The following is a 19,618-nucleotide window of genomic DNA, read 5'->3' on the forward strand; positions in this document are numbered from 1 at the left end:
AACAATTGTCTTCTGTCGCTACAGCTGTCAACTTGCGTTTGCAAGTTTGAATGCATATGGAAGATTATCTAGAAGTTAGTACCTTCGACCATAGCAATATCTATGGTCGAAGGTTACTACCAACGAGTTAAAATTTGGTTACTACACGTAAGCTGGTCTTTGGAAAATGCTCCTTTTTGTCATGACTTAAGATCTTTGAAACCCAAAAGTTGTATCGTTGACTCAAGCATGTACCAATGAAGAAGGATAGCGTGATGTTTGATTGTTAGTACAGTGTTGTGTTAAAATACGTTGACATGAGCAGTATTGAAGTGTATGTCACTTATCTAGAGAAAGAAGGCCCATTTTTGAAACTATGGGTGCAACTCAACAGGTCAAGTGCTATGTTCGTGGAAAAACTTATACGCCAGTACACGGATCAGTTCGAAAGAGGCCTCTTCGTAACTCATCCTTCAGCTCTTATAGTCGGTGGCATCTGTTGTGCGAAATACGTCGATGGAGTTTACTACAGGGCACGAATAATCAGCCTCGCAAACGTGTCAGAAGGCGAGATTTATGTACAGTTTTGCGATTTTGGAAATAAAGAAGTGGTTCCAGTTAGTAATATTAGAAATGTGCAGGTGCGTGCTGGTGATCCGCAACCACCTTTGGTTGCAGTTCCGGACCAGGCTACGGAATTTTATCTCGCTGGTGTACTGCCACCTCAAGGAGGAGAGTGGGAAGATTCTACAGTTGAGCATATAAGACAAAAACTTGGCTATGAAGAGTTTCAGGGCGTTATTGTTGGAGAAACTGCTAGAAGAAAGATAATGGCATTGTACTCTTCTGGAGGTATAGATATTTCACAGGTTCTGATTCAGGAAGGTTTGGCGGTTTCTATTACACCCAGTGCGCAACAGATGATCAGTCAAAGTTTGCATACTTCTCAGTCTGTAACACACAAAGTTAATGCACCCACAGCCCCTTGGCAGACTTTCACTCCCCCGCCGTCTATAAACCGTGTTGCCAATATTAGGCCCAATCCAGCATACCAAGTTGAAACAATGCGGGCTGCCAGAACCAATGTCAATATGAAGAAAAACCCTGTGCAACAGGGCAGTGGAAGAGTCTTTGGAGTACCTGTTTTGGAAGTTAACTCAGAGCATTTGGTATATGTATCATTTGTGGATGATGGCCCTCTTGCATTTTCTGTCCAGTTAAAGGCTTTTGAAGATCAGCTTGCCAGCATGTCGAATGAAATAAATGACAATCCTCCACAGCCAATGCTGAAGCCATTGCTCCCAGGTTCAGTGTGTTTAGGTAGATTTTCTGAAGATCATTTACTTTGTCGTGCTGTTGTCATGAGTGTAATGGATGACAGGTGTATGATATATTATGTAGATTTTGGGAATTCAGAAGTTCTTCCTTATTCAGAAATATACGAAATTCCAGACAAATACATGAATCTAAAGTCTATGGCACTTAGATATTCTCTTGCAGGGATAAGGGATATTCCTTTAAATGATGATCTCAAAGATGAATTCAAGAAAATAGTGCTAGATAAGTTATTAAAGATGAAGGTAGTTAATCCAGAAGGTCCACCTGTGAAGCAATATTGTGAGTTGTATGTTGATGGTAAAAGTGTTAAAGACTTGCTACTTGAAAAACTAAGAGTTCAGCAACTGTCTAAGGGGTACAAAAAAATGGCGCTACCTGCTGTGGGCTTAGTTGAGAATGTTTATGTTTCTTATGTTGAATCAGTTTCAAGTTTTTATGTTCAGTTGGAAGCCAATGTCAGTGGACTGACAAATATTATGAATTATTTGGCTTCATATTGCAACAGAACCCAAGTTCAAGGATTTTCTCCTGCTCAGTTGCAAGTTGGTATGCCATGTTGTGCATTGTTTGCAAATGATGGCCGTTGGTATCGTGCAAAAATTAAGAGTATTGAATCTAATATGGTGCATGTTTTTTATGTGGATTACGGTAATTCTGATACTGTGCCCATTAGCTCTCTGTGCAAAATTGAACCAACACTTCTAAGCCAGCCTCCTGAGCAGGCCATCCACTGTATACTTAATGGTTATGAACACCGTGGTGCTGAAGATGATCTTTCGGCAACATTTGAACTTGCTGTGATAGAAAAGTTGCTGTCAATGAAGGTATTGAAACACGTTCCAGGTGGCATAGTGGTTGATATTTATGACACCACCGTTCAGCCAGTGAAGAATATATCTGATTTGCTGACTGTAGCACAAACAAAGGCAGAAACAGCCGCAGCTCCTGCTGAATTGGACAGTGGTAAGATATGTGCTTGTATGTATATGTCTGACTTGGAAGTCCCGTATTTTATAAAATATCATTTGTAAAAAGTGTGACTGCATTAAATTGCTCATGCATGGATGTTCTATCCTACCTCTGCTAGCTAGGAAAAGTGTTAAAAGTAAGTTTCTTCTTATCAATCTGTTGTGTATAAATTTTGTAATGTTAGTATTTAATATCGCTGCTGTTGTGAACTTTATCACTGGTACCTTGGGAAGAATACAGGCGAAGTATACGTTCATGAAGTGTGACTGGGATCTACAGTATTGTTCTTTGTGCTGTATATTTTAACTTGGCTATGGTTGTGTACCTTGTTTACAATATCTCATTCAGTTTTTGTTAATGATAGCTTCGAGGGATTATGGAAGTGTCCGGTTCCACCCGTCTGCTTTGACCCATGACATGACCAGTATGGCGGAAATGGCTATTCTAAGCGTCTCAAAATATGGCGCCTATGATGTCACTACATACACATGGCAACAAACATGAAAATACATATAAATAAGACAGTAACATCTCACTCCGAAAATACAATGAAACTAACGGGACAAATGTGAAAAATTGGGAGTTCTAGAGAGGGGACAAACTAAATGTAACAGTAAAAAAAAAAAAAAAACACCACGATCCCAAAACACACAAAATGATGACAAAAAATTTTTTTTTTAATTTTATGAACCGACACTTCCCTTAACCTATATAGGTCAACCCCAGCTGACGATACCAAAACGCCAACGCCTACAGCAAATACTAAGGAAATTGGAATCAGACATTTCCCTTCACCACAGCTGACGATACCAAAACACGGATACCTACATATAAAACTAAGAAAATAGGAATCTGTCATTTTCCTTGACTAGTATAGGTCAACCATAACTATTGATACGAAAAAACTAACACCTACAACTACGGAAAACAAAACACACACACACAGGGCGCTATCAAACACAAGAAGACCTCTACAAACACAACCAACTCTTAAACTCCGGGCTGTAATGACGTCACATACCACAACACCATTATGTAATGGGTCAAAGTAGGTGGGTGGAATCTGACACTTCTGTTGACCCACCTTGGATACTTTTTTAAAACCTTGATTTATTTTTTTAGTCAACAGTTGTTTGACTAGATTGATGCTGTATTCCGTCTTTTCTGTCTTATACTAATACAACTGTTGCATTCACCATCTTGTATACTAGTCTTGATTTGCCCCTATTATATTTGTGCCCTCTAACACTTCTTCCATGGTACTAAATCAAGTAGGTGCTATTCTTAGACAGTATAGTAGATGGACCATTATCGTGTCTCTTCTAGGTGTTTCCATTGGCTTCTATTCTCATCTTCACTACTCTGTTTTGTTTTCAACATAATTTTTAACTATCTTCGATGGCACTGCATCTAGTCTCTCTCTCTCTCTCTCTCTCTCTCTCTCTCTCTCTCTCTCTCTCTCTCTCCCCCCCCCCCCCCCCACCTCCCTCCTCCCCTTTCTCCGTTTTTATTTATTTTATTGTTTTTAACAACTCTACTCCAGATGTGCACTGTCAGGAACTTACTCCTCAGTACCATATCAATATGTGATATCAGAAAACTGTTTGATTAAAGAAGGCTTTCTACATCTGTGTCAGTCTACTTCTAATATCTTCCTTGCTTCAGCCGCCACCTTATACTGACTTTCCTGTACAAGGAAATTTTTTTGCATCTTCCACTACTGTGATTCCCAGGGCATTACAGGAGCATCAGATTACATCCATCTGCTTTGACCCATGGCATCATCAATGCGGCAGAAGCAGCTTCTTCCAGTGTACACAAAATGATGACAATGACATCACTAAGTACCCATACTAACAAATGCAAACAAAAGTAAAAAGACACAAAAGTGTTACTTCTGACGTTTTGCTAACAAATTTATCAGTGAGTTAGGTAGAAGTACAGTCTTCCTGTGCTCTCTGTTGCCCTGTTTCTGTTTTAACAATATTTCGAATTGTTTTAATTTTATTATCAGAGGTGCTAATCTCAGACATGATGCACATACTTCTCAAATTTTTAATAACTTTTCTTAAATTATGTTTCACTCTTTTCTGAGGGAAACTGTTTTCAACTATTCTCAAAGAGATCTCATGAAAGAGGTTAAATTTTAAATTAGCATCAGGTTCCCTGTACACCTCATCACACTAACTGTTGCAAGTTTTCCCTAAAATTTGCAATTTTCAAATTGTTAATTGAATCCACTATTTTGGAGGATTGTTTGCATTGCTGTATGAAGCTATGTCATATACTGTAACTAGCTGTGCACCATGATCAGACAGGCCATTCTTAACACAAAAAGTTTTTATTTGATTAAATTTATCTTGGTCTGTAAAAACATTATCTATCAGTATGCTGCTTTACTATACCACCTGAATAGGAAATTCAATAACTGATGTCAAATTGAAAGAACCACATGCATGTTCTTCTGTACATTGCTCTACACAAAACTTTTTAGTTCCTAAATTTTTTACACTATCGTAAATTTTAACGTTATGGCAACTCCTCTCTGCATAGTGTCTTAACTTATATGTGCTGAAAGTTTATGTCCACCTACCTTTACCTTTTCGATATCTGTGACTGTATGATGTTCAGACAGGCGTATTGCACCTATTCCGCCTGCAGTTTCTAAATCTTCTAAACAAACAAGAAGCTCATCTACTTTGCTTTATAATTATCTGATATTCTGATGTGATGTAGTAATGTTATTTTTCACTGTGCTTTTATGAGAATCTTGTAACTTACTAACATTATTTTTCATTGTACTTATATGAGAATCTTGTGATATTTTAACATGTCTAGTACTTGCCTAGAGGATCTATCCCATTATGAGCTGTTCTACTGGATACGCATCTGTTCAGCTCATGGTGAACTATACTTTTCAATTTGAGCCATAGCACTATGTGCTCTGCCCCTGTTCTGGAAGTTTCAAGTTCCTCATTGAGATATGACACTACTGGTTTTTCAGTTAACTTACAGAACATGTAAATCATTCTGCTTGTTTTGGTTGTCCTTGGTATTTTGCTAATCACTGTTACCACAACTACATCAGGGTCACTGATTCCAGTTTCGATTTGGAAATTATCAGAGGGTTCAGCTCTATTCATTGCTATTAGATTAAATATATTTCCCTCATGAGTGAGATTCCTAATTATCTGTACCAGGTAGTTTTCAGAGAAGGCATTTAGCAACATTTCGCAGGATGTCTTATCACACTCACCACTAACAGAACCGTAATTTTCCCAATTGATCATTGGATGATTAAAATGTCCACTGATGACTACAGTATGATTGGGGAACTTACTTAAAGTTGCTTAAATTGTATTCTGTTTAGTGTTATGGAGAGCAAATTAGTACAGCTTGGTTTAATTTGTATGGTAAGCAAGAGTGATCAGGTCTCTCTATTTCATATTAATCTATGTTATCTGTGTATTGTGGTGGCATTTATTTTTCTAACAGCAGTTACATGGAACGAAACAAAAGTAAACAAAAAAATGGAACAAAAATGAGCTCAGAAAGATTGCGCATCTCATTCTCTGTAAGTCACGCAGTAATTGTAAATGTGGTGAGGGTAGAGGAGTGTATTATTTCATCAGTGCGGACTTCTCCAGAACAACAGTTGGTTGCCCATATCTCTCTGAAACAATATTTTCTGCAGAAGTATGCATTTGCATAATATTTTAAATTGGATAATGGGAAATTTGAAGGACAGGATAAATATTGTTAGACTGAGTTAATACTCTGTACAGCTCTCATTAAACTAAATAAATGCAAAATAATGTTACTACATGCTTATGACTGTACTAAACCATTATCATCTGCTTTTCCTCACTCTATATTTATCAAGGAGAAATGACATAAATTTGAAGGCATACCATTATATTTTTCCACTACATGCGTTTCAGGACTTGTGTGTTCTCTGCACCTTTCTCATCTATAAAAAGATATTAAGGTATTCATTTTCTGCTTCACTTTCTTCTGTTCGCATTTTCAGCAATTTCTTGCCAATGTAATTGTGTGTGTTAAGTATTTTATGCTGTGGATCTTAGGATCCATGAAGCACTTGTGGGATCTATGCTCTTCTATCAACAGAAGTATGCTATTGTCCGGCCACTCCATCACCAGGGAAAAAACTATTAAAAAAAAACAACCACCACTCACATGTGAAAAATAGCATACTACAGCAAATCAAGTGTACTTTATCTCCCTGGAGCTAGTGCCAGGCTGGAGAGGGCCCAAAGTTTCCTCGATGGTCCACTCTAAAACCGACAACCAGCGAAGTGCTTCAGTGAACACCTGCAAATGTGACCAGTGCATGACCAATAGCCATTTGTGCATGCATGCCTAGTGTTTTAACACCAGAGAGAATTCTCTATGGGGCATTTGCTTGTCTTCACTTCAGTGGAAAGAGGCTTTAATGAGCATTATTTGGGGACCTGCAGGAACTCGGCAGCGTAAAGCTTGCTCAGGCAACCTGGGCTCTCTGGGTGGACTTTGTTGAGGAAAGGCTAGTACAGTCCCTACCAGTAATCAAGTAATCATCACATTGGATTAATATCTTTATTGGGAAATATTTTGAAACAATTCGTTAACTGTCAATTGTCTGGAGTACAGAAAACTGTGATTTCGTGGATACCACTCCACTCTGGTTAATCTACCCAGTTGTAGGCAGCTGTACAGGGAACCTTCCTCCATAAACACGCTTTGAGTGTCTTTTTTTATTTTGAGAGGAAAACCTGTGAGAGAACTTGAACACTTTTTCCTTCTCACAATGTCCTTCTGAGCTAATGCTGTTTGCATTGTAGAATCAGATAGGCCCTGTCAGTTCCTCATGATAATAGTGTACCCCAAGAAAATGTACACAACTCTCTTTTTGCCATAACAACCAACAACACTATGCAGTATTACAGACCAATGTCCCTAACATCTTTTTTTCTGCATAATCCTTGACCACATTCTCATTTTGAATGAAGTAAATTTTCTTGAGACCTAGAATCTTGTGTCCACGAATCACCCCCCTGCCCTGCGGGTCCAGGGCTTGAAATAGGCCCAAGGTATTCCCGCCTGTCATGAGAGACAACTAAAAGGAGTCTCTCACATTTCGGCCTTTATGTGATGGTCCCATGTAGGGTTTGACCTCCATTTTTCAAAATTTTCCCAAAGAGCGAGCCAATTGCGAAAGGGCCCCTTACATGGTGCATCATGCATTGAGATCTTTAGCCGATTTTCTTGTCATCGCATTGCAGTCCTGCTTCTTCTCCATCTTTTGAGTGAGGACACCTTCCTAGGTGTGTTTTCCACCATGCACTGTGCAGTGTTACTTTCTGTGCGGATAATGACCATGGACGTCTTTGCACCTCATATCCAGCATGGTAACCAGTCAGTTGTGGTGGGACAACACAGGGATCACTCTGCTGATGCCTGTGCCGTTAACTCCCCACATATGCCAAGGAGTAGATGCCTGTCACCCTGGGGCATCGGGACTCCTGGCAATGGCCATCCTGCCAGGTAGTCTTTGCTACGGCTGGGTGGCACCCGTGGGGAGGGTCAGAGTGGGTGGCATCAGGGCAGATGACACGCCATGAAGCGTAGTACGTCATCTCTTGCTGGTGGTCTGCTGCCAGCAGTCTGTAAATGGACAAAGTCTAATTTTAGTGCTAAGAAATATGACCCCAAGTCGTTCCCCTCCATGGCCACACCATGGGAGGAATGCCAGGCTAAGTATGGCATTGAAGCTTATTCACCCTGGTACCTTGTATTTATGAGAGTTGATGGAGAATCTTTTATGTCCATGAAGCCTCGGTTTTTTTGGAGCATTTGGAGGACAAGTTTGGGAAGGTGGAGGGATTGTCCAGAGTGCACTCTGGGTCAGTTTTGATGAAAACAGCATCCTCTGCCCAGTCACGGGCATTACTCGCTTGTGGCAAGTTGGGGGATGTTTCTGTTACCATCGCACCCCATAAGAGCTTGAATATAGTCCAGGGTGTTACATTCCACAGGGGCCTTTTTTTTGCAGTCTGGTGACGAGCTGCATGCCACTTTAGCCAATTTAGAGCGGCGAGGTGTTAAATTCGTCTGGCGCGTCCATCGAGGGGCCAAGGGATAACCAGATTGCCACCAGAGCCTCCATCTTGACCTTCGAGGATGACACATTGCCTGAGAAGGTCAAGGTGATGGTCTACTGCTGTGACGTCAAGCCATATATCCCTCCCCTGACGCGGTGCTTTAAGTGCTGAAAGTTTGGCCATATGTCTTACCGCTGTTCTTCCAGCCCTACCTGTCAAGATTGTGGATGTCTATCACATCCCAATACTCCACGTGCCTCACCTCCCATCTGTGTCAACTGTGGAGAGCATCATTCACCTTGCTCACCAGATTACAGGATTTTACTGAAAGAGAGGAAAATCATGGAATATAAGACCCTGGACTGACTGACCTACACTGAGGCTAAGAGGAAATTTGAGTGCCTACATCCTGTGGCTATGATTTCTTATGCCGCCGCTACAAGAACAGTTGTCGCCCCATCAGTTCCTCGCATTCCAGTCGCCTCTCTGAACCAGAAGATTGCACCTGCCCCCTTGATGGTGGGGGTCACTTCCCTCCCTGTTGTTCCCACACCACCTACTTCGGGAGCAACCCCCCCCCCCCCCTCCCCCCAACCATCGTGGATATCAGTTCCCACTTTTGAGCTGGAGAAGCATAATCTTCTTTGGCTCCTCTCGCTAGGAAGGGGTCCCTTGGGTCACTCCTTTCCCAGGCTTCTGCTAGTGGGAAAGATGACACCTGCCATTGGCTGAAGAGCCCTAAAGCAGCTGGTCGTAGGGCTTCATGCTCGTCCACAATCCAGGCGAATGAATCAGTCAAGTCCTCCCAGCCAGGGAAACCCAAGGAGCAGCGAGAGAAATCCAAAACAAAGGTCCCCAAGAGTGAGGGAATTGCGGCAAGACCAAGGGGCTTGTGGTGGCACCCACACCACCCCTACCTACAAGCTCGGCATCTGCAGATGAGGTGGAGATTCTGGTGTCTGCTGAGGACCTAGATCTCGCCGGACCCTCAGACACAATGGATATAGACTGCTGAGATAAAAGTCGTTAGCAGCAGGTGACCCTGAGGTGTAAACTGCCTCATTGAGTTCCATGCCTTCTCAGTCTCACGATGCTGTCATCCTCCAGTGGAATTGCGGCTGAGCTATGGCAACTGTTAAGCTTTATACTTGCTTTCTGCATTGCCCTCCAGGAAACCTGGTTTCCAGCAATGTAGATCCCTGCCCTCCGCAGCTATAATGGATATTACAGGAACCGTAGTGTCTGTAATTGAGTTTCAGGTGGAGTTTTCATTTATGTCCTAAACTCAGTCTGTAGTGAAACTGTGCCCCTCAAACCCCTCTTCAAGCTGTGGCTGTCAGAATACGGACGACGCAGGAAATTACTGTCTGCAATGTATATCTTCCTGCAGCTGCACTGATTGATCAGCTCCCTAAATCTCCTTACTTTTGGGAGATTTTAATGCCCATAACCCCTTTCTGGTGTGACACCATGCTTACTTGCCAAGGCAGAGATTTCGAAACTCTACTATCTCTGTTCGACATCTGCCTCTTAAATACTGGGGCCGCCACACATTTCAGTCATGCTCGAGGTAGTTACTCGGCCATTGATTTATCAATTTGCAGCCCAGGACTTTACCCATCTATCCACTGGAGAGAAAGTGACGACCTGTGTGGTAGTGACCACTTCCCCATCTTCCTGTCACTGCCCCGGCATCAGGCCCAGGGATGCCTGCTCAGATGGGCATTAAACAAGGCGGACTGGGAAACTTTCATCCCTGATGTCACTGTTGACTCTCCCCCACGTGGTAACATAAATGTGATGATTGAGCAGGTGACTACCACAATCGTTTCTACGGCAGAAAATGCGATCCCTCGCTCTTTAGGGTGCCCCCAGGGTAAAACAGTCCCTTGGTGGTCGCCGGAAGTCGCTGAGGGAATTACAGAGTGTCGGCGAGCTCTTCAGCGACATAAGCAGCACCCTTCCCTACAGCATCTGATAGCCTTTAAGTGGCTCTGTGCCCGTGTACGCTGGCTTATAAAACGACAGAAACGGGAATGTTGCGAGAGGTACGTGTCGACCATTGGTGCCACACATCACCTTTCCAAGTCTGGACGAAGATCAGATGTCTTTTTGGATACAAGATCCCGACAGGTGTCCCTGGCGTTACCACCCAATGGCATGCTATGTAGCGATGCAAATGCGATTGCCGAGCACTTTGCTGAGCTCTATGCTCGAGCCTCTGCATCAGAGAACTACCCCCCAGCCTTTTGCACACTCAAATGGCGGATGGAAAGGAAAGTCCTCTCGTTCACTACCTGCCACAATGAACTCTTTTTTTTTTTTGGTCATCAGTCTACTGACTGGTTTGATGCGGCCCGCCACGAATTCCTTTCCTGTGCTAACCTCTTCATCTCAGAGTAGCACTTGCAACCTACGTCCTCAATTATTTGCTTGACGTATTCCAATCTCTGTCTTCCTCTACAGTTTTTGCCCTCTACATCTCCCTTTAGTACCATGGAAGTCATTCCCTCATGTCTTAGCAGATGTCCTATCATCCTGTCCCGTCTCCTTATCAGTGTTTTCCACATATTCCTTTCCTCTCCGATTCTGCGTAGAACCTCCTCATTCCTTACCTTATCAGTCCACCTAATTTTCAACCTTCGTCTATAGCACCACATCTCAAATGCTTCGATTCTCTTCTGTTCCGGTTTTCCCACAGTCCATGTTTCACTACCATACAATGCTGTACTCCAGACGTACATCCTCAGAAATTTCTTCCTCAAATTAAGGCCGGTATTTGATATTAGTAGACTTCTCTTGGCCAGAAATGCCTTTTTTGCCATAGCGAGTCTGCTTTTGATGTCCTCCTTGCTCCGTCCGTCATTGGTTATTTTACTGCCTAGGTAGCAGAATTCCTTAACTTCATTGACTTCGTGACCATCAATCCTGATGTTAAGTTTCTTACTGTTCTCATTTCTACTACTTCTCATTACTTTCGTCTTTCTCCGATTTACTCTCAAATCATACTGTGTACTCGTTAGACTGTTCATTCCATTCACCAGATCATTTTATTTTTCTTCACTTTCACTCAGGATAACAATGTCATCAGCGAATCGTATCATTGATATCCTTTCACCTTGTATTTTAATTCCACTCCTGAACCTTTCTTTTATTTCCATCATTGCTTCCTCAGATTGAAGAGTAGGGGCGAAAGGCTACAGCCTTGTCTTACACCCTTCTTAATACGAGCACTTCGTTCTTGATCGTCCACTCTTATTATTCCCTCTTGGTTGTTGTACATATTGTATATGACCCGTCTCTCCCTATAGCTTACCCCCTACAGTTTTCAGAATCTCGAACAGCTTGCACCATTTTATATTGTCGAACGCTTTTCCCAGGTCGACAAATCCTATGAAAGTGTCTTGATTTTTCTTTAGCCTTGCTTCCATTATTAGCCGTAACGTCAGAATTGCCTCTCTCATCCCTTTACTTTTCCTAAAGCCAAACTGATCATCACCTAGCGCATTCTCAATTTTCTTTTCCATTCTTCTGTATATTATTCTTGTAAGCAGCTTCGATGCATGAGCTGTTATGCTGATTGTGCGATAATTCTCGCACTTGTCAGCTCTTGCCGTCTTCGGAATTGTGTGGATGATGCTTTTCCGAAAGTCAGATGGTATATCGCCAGACTCATATATTCTACACACCAACGTGAATAGTCATTTTGTTGCCACTTCCCCCAATGATTTTAGAAATTCTGATGGAATGTTATCTATCCCTTCTGCCTTATTTGACCGTAAGTCCTCCAAAGCTCTTTTAAATTCCGATTCTAATACTGGATCCCCTATCTCTTCTAAATCGACTCCTGTTTCTTCTTCTATCACATCAGACAAATCTTCACCCTCATAGAGGCTTTCAATGTATTCTTTCCACCTATCTGCTCTCTCCTCTGCATTTAACAGTGAACCCTATAACGCCCCATTTACGGAGTGGGAGCTCCTCAGTACACTTGCACATTGCCCCGCCACAGTTCCTGGGGCAGATCCTATCCACAGTTGGATGATTGAACATCTCGTCTGACTACAAGCGCCACCTCCTCATAATCTTCAACCGGATCTGGTGCAATGCCACCTTTCCTTCGCAATGGCGGGAGAGCGTCATCATTCCAGTGGTCAAACCTGGTCAAAACCCACTTGATGTGGGTAGCTATCGACCTATCAGCATCGCCAATGTCCTTTGTAAGCTGCTGGAACATATGGTGTGTTGGAGGTATGGTTGGGTCCTGGAGTCACGTGGCCTATTGGCTCCATGTTAGGGCAGCCTCTGCTGTGGTCACTCTACGACTGATAATCTTGTGTTCCTCAAGTCTGCCACCCGAACAGCCTTTTCCAGACACCAACACCTAGATGCCATCTTTTTTTATGTATGCAAAGTGTATAACACCACCTGGCGACATCATATCTTTGCCACATTATATGGGTGGGGTCTCAGGGGCCTGCTCCAGATATTTATCCAGAATTTCCTCCCGCTTCGTACTTTCCGTTTCCAAATTGGTGCCTCCCATAGTCCCCCCCCCCCCCCTCCTCCCCCCGCATATACAGAAGAATGGTGTCTCGCAGGGCTCTGTATTGAGTGTATCCCTATTTTTAGTGGCCATTAACGGTGTAGTAGCAGCTGTAGGGCTGTCCGTCTCACCCTCTCTGATGCAGACGACTTCTGCATTTCGTACTGCTCCACCAGTACTGGTGTTGCTGAGCAGCATGTACAGGGAGCCACCCACAAGGCGCAGTCATGGGCTCTCGCCCATGGCTTCCAGATTTCGCCCGTGAAGTCAGATGTCATGAACTTCTGTCGGTGTCGTACCGTTCATCCGGAACCAGAACTTTACCTTCATGATGATCCATTCACTGTAGTGGAGACATACCGATTCTTAGGACTGGTTTTCGACCCCTGATTGACTTGGCTACCTCACCTTCGTCAGCTTAAGCGGAAGTGCTGGCAGCACCTCAGTGCCCTCCGCTGCATGAGCAACACCAATTGGGGTGCAGATTTCTCTACGCTGCAGCAGTTCTATGAAACCCTTGCTCAATCCCTCCTTGACTATGGGAATCAGGTTTATGGTTCAGTGGCGCCCTCAGCGTTGTGTGTACTCGACCCACTGCATGACTGTGGCATTTGCTTAGCGATAGGAGCTTTTAGAACAAGTCCAGTGAGCTGTGTCCTGTTGGATGCCGGAGTCCCTCCATTGCAGATCTGACATGCACAACTGCTCGCCAGTTCCATTGCACACATTTTTAGTTCTCTTGAGCATCTGAATTACCGTATCTTTTTTTCCACCCGCAGTAGTTCATCTCCCGCATTAGTGGCCCAGGTCAGGGCTAACGATTGCGGTTCGCGTGCCATCCCTTCTGTCTGAACTGGAGTCCTTCTCTTTACTACCTCCCATCCAGGTCCGTCCGCATACACCTCCATGGTGTACAGCTAGGCCGCAGATTCATCTGGACCTTTCGCATGACTTTAAGGACTCAGTTACTCCTGCCACTCTCCGCTGTCACTTCCTCTCGATTCTTGAAGTGTTCTGGGGCTCTGAAGTGGTTTACACCGACAGTTCGATGGCTGATGGTCAACTTTGCTTCACCTACGTTCACAGTGGCCATTTTGAACAGCATTCCTTGCCCAATGACTGCAGTGTATTCACTGCAGAGCTGTTGGCCATCTGTCATGCACTTTAGTATATCAGTTCATGCCCCGGGGATTTGTTTCTTCTGTGTACTGGCTCCTTGAGCAGCCTACAAGCTATCGACCAGTGATACCCTCACCATCCTTGGGTAGCATCCATCCAGGAGTCCACCTATGCCCTGGACTGGTCCCATCGTTCAGTGGTGTTTGTGGTGACCATGGAACACGTTAGCATCCCAGGCAACGGCGCCCGGTTAGCACTGGCCCATATTCTGATACACTGTCCCACAGTCAATGCCCAGCGCGAGATCTTGAGTTACTGGACTCGTTGCCGCTAATTTTATGTGACATCATCTCATCAGCTGGTTTAGTTTTACGTTTTATTCTTGAGGGTGGGTTTTATCATTTGATCTAAGTTTTAGCGCAAGTCCTTTGTCCCTCTGTGTCCTCCACCCTAGGGTGTAGGTTTTAATGTGTTGCAGAGTGGCTGGCTTCTCCTTTTTATTCTCATGGTCAGCCACCCATGGTAATCTGCTTTGTTGTTTTAATCTCTTCATGCCGTTTCTTGTGTTTCTGTGGTTTTCTTGTCGTCTTTTGTCCATTTATATGTTTGTTGCCCTTCATCGTTCTTGTGATTTTTTATTTCATTCCGTTTTGAGTTGTCAGTCTTGTTTGTTTTATTCTCACACATGTGGCATTGTTTTATTCTGAAAAAGGGACTGATGACCTTGTAGTTTGGTCCCTTTCCCTCCTCTTTTAATTCCAACCAACCACAAATCAGCATGGTTTTAGACAGCATCGATTATGCAAAACTCAGTGTGCCCTTTTCTCACACAATATACTGTGAAATATGGATGCAGAGCAGAAGGCAGATTGCTTATTTCTAGATTTCCGGAATGTGTTTGATATGGTGCCCCACTGCAGTCTGTTAAAGAAGGTACTTGCGTATGGAATAGGTTCACAGTGTTTGAGCGACTCGAAGACTTCTTAAGTTGTTGCATCCAGTACAGTGTCCTCAACATTGTGTGTTCATCAGAGGCAAGGATGTAGTAAGAAATGCCACAGGGAATTGTGATAGAACCACTATTATTCTCTATATACACAAATGATTTGGTGGACTAGGTGGGCAGCAATTTGCTGATGTTTGCTGATGAGTTGAGTTGAATGACTTAGAGGATACAAGACGACTTAGACATAATTTCCAGTTGGTGTGATGAATGACAGTTGGCTCTAAATTAGAAAAATGTAAGTTAATGTGTATGAGTAGGAAACACAAACCCATACTGTTTGGACACAGCGTTGGTAGTGTCCTGCTTGATACAGTCAAGTCGTTTAAATATCTTGGCGTAATGTTGCAAAGTGATACGAAATGGAATGAGCATTTAAGGATTGTGGTAGCGAAGGTGAATGGTTGAGTTCAGTTTATTGGGAGAATTTTGGAAACAGTGATTCATCTGTTAGGAAACTGCATATAGGATGCTAATGCGACCTATTCTTGGTTACTGCTGGAGTCTTGGGATCTGTACCAGGTTGGATCAAAGGAAGACATTGAAGCAATTCAGAGGCAGGCTGCCAGGTTTGTTACTGGTAGGTTTAAACAACATGCAAGTTTACAGAAATGCTTCAGAAACTCAAATGGGAATCCCTGGAGGGAAGGCGACTTTTTTTGAGGAACACTGTGTTAAGAAAATTTAGAGAGCCTGCATTTGAAGCTGACTGAGGAACTACTCGACCTCCGTCAACATACATTGCGTGTAAGGACAATGAAGATAGCATATGAGAAATTAGGGCTCATACGGGGCGTATAGACAAGTCGTTTTTCCCTTACTTTATTTGCAAGTGGAATAGGAAAGGCAATTACTACTAGTGATACAGGGTGCCTTCCGCCATACTCTGTACGATGGATTGTGGAGTATCTATGCAGGTGTGGATGTAGATGTAGAAAAGTGCAGGCCAGTGTTTCTTATTTGTAAATGATTTATCAGTTTTCTTGTCCCACCAACTCAGCTTGACATTATGTCGAATTAAATTGGCGAAGGGAAAAAATCTGGTTTTAAATAATCATAAAATAAACAAAACAAATTATTATACAGAGTTTTTTTTGGTGCTGTCGTTTTATTTTACCTGAACTCTCATGAACAGCATGACTTTGACTTTTAATAAAGCAGTTATATTTATGATCTAAATGTATTCGAATTTCACGTTTCAGGGAGTTGATCCCATCATGAACCTTACCAAACTAATGTGGGAAGTACACAGGTCTACTCTTCTGCAGTTTTTCAAAGTCCCAACTTCAATACAGTTGCGTATACATATCTACAAGGCAGACTTATCTAAAGATAAAAATTTTGAACATAGCTGCTCTTCAGCAACAGTGGATGCAAATGAATGATACGAGAAAATCAGCCAACTAGTTGCAGGTATAAATGTTTATTAACAACCCTTGAACATGCTTTCAACAGTTTTAAAATTGTATTCTTCAGAAGTACATAGACAAAGTGAGGAAATTTTTTCACATCATCGTTAAAATACACTGAGTGAATACACTAAGCAGATTCAGAAGGATGTAGGTTGCGGTAGGTACTGGGAGATGAAGAGGCTTGCACAGGATAGAGTAGTGTGGAGAGCTGCATCAAACCAGTCTCAGGACTGAAGACAACAACAACAACAACAACAACATCGTTAAAAAGAATTATCAAGGTGTAAAGGATGTACAAAACCACTGGATAGAAATGTAATAAACAAAAATTACTTCCATGTAAAATCACATACTGGTGGTGACAAATTTCAGAGCAACCAGCTCATGTCAATCAACATGGTTACATATGCCATCATTAAAACCAAATTAGAGCCATGAAAAAACATTCCCATTGGAGCTGGGCAAAGTATAAAGTCTTCACATTAAAATGTATGTGGAGATGTTCCCACAGATGAGACATTAAATATTATCAAGAAAAACTTACAGCAAAATAGGAAATTTTCTGAAATACAAATTGCTGAACTAATAAGTTTATTACAAGTCAGTCTCAAACATAATTATTTCACCTTCAATGGCAAAATGTATGTACACCCATATGACTTAGCCCTCTTGCTGGAGTCCTTGCTGACATTTTCATAAATTCTTGCCTCTGATCACAACCACCGAGAACTAGATTTGTTGTTTAGCACTTTCAACATGTTTCGTGATAATATTTAAAGTGGTGAGCTTAATTTTCTTGGTCTCACAATTTCAGTAGTAGGTAATAATTTTAGCTTTAATGTTTTCAGCAAGCCCACATATTTGGATAATATTACTCTAGCTGATTGTGCCCAACCCCTTGCACGCAAGTTTGCATTGTTCCATGCTCCTACTGACTAAATCATCAAAAAGAAAACTTCCCTAAACTGCTCCACATTACAGTGAAATACATCCAGTGCCACCAATGTGATAAATGGTAAACGAATTTCTTTTCCTTTCCTAGGAGATGTAACTAATAGGAAAAAACACTTATTAGTGAGTAAATACAAATCTAATGTAACTTTCTTCACTGGCAATAGCTTAAAGAAAAATCTTGTGCATGCAGTCAACAATGTTAATGGTCCCTTTTCGAATTCAGGTGTTTATGAAATGAATTGTAATAATTTCCCTTGTTACTATATATGGTAGGTCATTCTGTCAGGGCAATTGAAGTAAGACTTTTTTTTAAGGTCATCAGTCTTCTGAATGGTTTGATGTGGCTCACCATGAATTTCACAGTAGCAGTGGCAACTTATGTCCTCAATTATTTGCTGGATGTATTATAACCTCTATCTTCCTCTTCAGTTTTTACTCTCTACGGAACTGTCTGGTACAATGGAAGTTACTCCCTTATGATGTAACATGCGTCCTATCACCCTGTCCCTCCTCATCAATGTATTCCAAATATTCCTTTCCTCGTCGATTCTGCGGAGAACCTCCTCATTCATTACCTCTTCAGTCCAGCTAATTTTCAACAGTCTTCTGTAGCATCACATCTCAAATACTTCAATTCTCTTCTGTTCCAGTTTTCCCACAGTCCGTGTTTCACTATCATCCAATACTGTCCCCCAAATGTACATTCTCAGAAATTTCTTCCACAAATTAAGGCCTAAGGTCTATGTTTGATACTCTTGCCCAGGAGTGCCCTTTTTGCCAGTGCTAGTCTAATTTGTATGTTGTCTTTGCACCGTCCACCGTGTGTTATTGTACTGCCTAGGTAGCAAAATTCCTTAACTTTTGTCTTCTCTGATTTTGATGTTAAGTTTCTACCTATTATTTCTACTACTTCACATTACTTCTGTATTACTTTGATTTACTCTCATACTGTATTCTGTACACATTCGGTTGTTCATTCCATTCAGCAGCTCCTGTAATTCTTCTTCATTTTCACTGAGGATAACAATGTCATCAGTGAATCTTATAATTAATATCCTTTCACCATGAATTTTAATCCCAGTCTTGAACCTTTCAATTTATAGATTGAACAGTAGTGATGAAATCCTACATGTGTGTCGTACACCCATTTTAATCCAAGCTCTTCGTTCTTGGTCTTCCAATCTTATTACTCCCTCTTGTACATATTGTATATTACCTGTCTTTCCCTGTAGCTTACTCCTGTTCTTCTCAGAATTTTGAACATCTTGCACCATTTTACCTTGTCGAACTCTGTTTCCAAGTCAGCAAATCCTATGAGCATTTCTTGATTTTTCTTTAGTCTTGCTTCTGTTATCGATGCAATGTCAGAACTGCTAATCTGGTGCATTTAATTTAAGCTAAACTGATGGTCCTCTAGCTGTTCCTCAATTTTCTTTTCCATTCTTCTGTGTATTATTCTTGTCAGCAACTTGGATGCTTGAGCTGTTAAGCTGATTATGTGATAATTCTCACTCTTGTCACCAAGCGAGGTAGCACAGTGGGTAGCACACTGGACTTGCGTCTGGGAGGACTACGGTTCTTGATTTAGGTTTTCTGTGATTTTCCTAAATTGATTGAGGCGAATGCCAGGATGATTCTTTTGAAAGGGCACAGCTGTTTTCATTCCTAATCTTTGACACAGTCCGAGCTTGCACTTTGTCTCTAATGGCCTCAGTATCGAAGGGACACTAAATCCAATCTTCCTCCCTTCTTTCCCTTTGCCTTTGCCGGAACTTGCTGCCTTGATAATTGTGTGGATGGTGTTTTTCGAAAAGTCTGATGGTGTATCGCCAGTCTCATACATTCTACATATCAATATGAATTGTCGTTTTGTTGCCACTTCCCCCAATGATTTTAGAAATTCTGATGGAAAGTTATCTGTCCCTTCTACCTTACTTGATCTTAAGTTGTATAAAACTCTTTTAATTTCTGATTCTAATACTGGATCCCCTGTCTCATGCCTTTTGACTCCCATTTCTTTTTCTATCACATCGTCTTCTGATTCTAATATTGGATCCCCTGTCTCATACATTTTGACTCCCATTCCGTTTTCTATCACATCGTCAGACAAGTCCTCTGCCTCATAGAGGTCTTCTATGTACCCCCACCCCTATTAGCACATTCCAATCCCCCATGACTTAGATTTTCGTCTCCCTTT

At 42.0% G+C, this 19,618-nt stretch overlaps 1 protein-coding gene across 2 annotated transcripts in view; it reads left to right on the forward strand.

Moving 5' to 3' along the window:
• Positions 1-230: 230 nt before the first annotated feature.
• LOC124607457 overlaps positions 231-19,618 on the forward strand; it is a 202,835-nt gene continuing 183,447 nt past the window's right edge. For both annotated transcript variants that reach the window (XM_047139791.1, XM_047139792.1), the window contains exon 1: positions 231-2,280. In XM_047139791.1, the coding sequence (XP_046995747.1) occupies positions 297-2,280 (1,984 nt within the window). In that variant the 5' untranslated portion in view covers positions 231-296. The remainder of the gene's footprint in view (positions 2,281-19,618) is intronic.

The sequence above is a fragment of the Schistocerca americana genome, chromosome 3, assembly GCF_021461395.2.
Source record: "Schistocerca americana isolate TAMUIC-IGC-003095 chromosome 3, iqSchAmer2.1, whole genome shotgun sequence".
Lineage (NCBI taxonomy): Eukaryota > Metazoa > Arthropoda > Insecta > Orthoptera > Acrididae > Schistocerca > Schistocerca americana.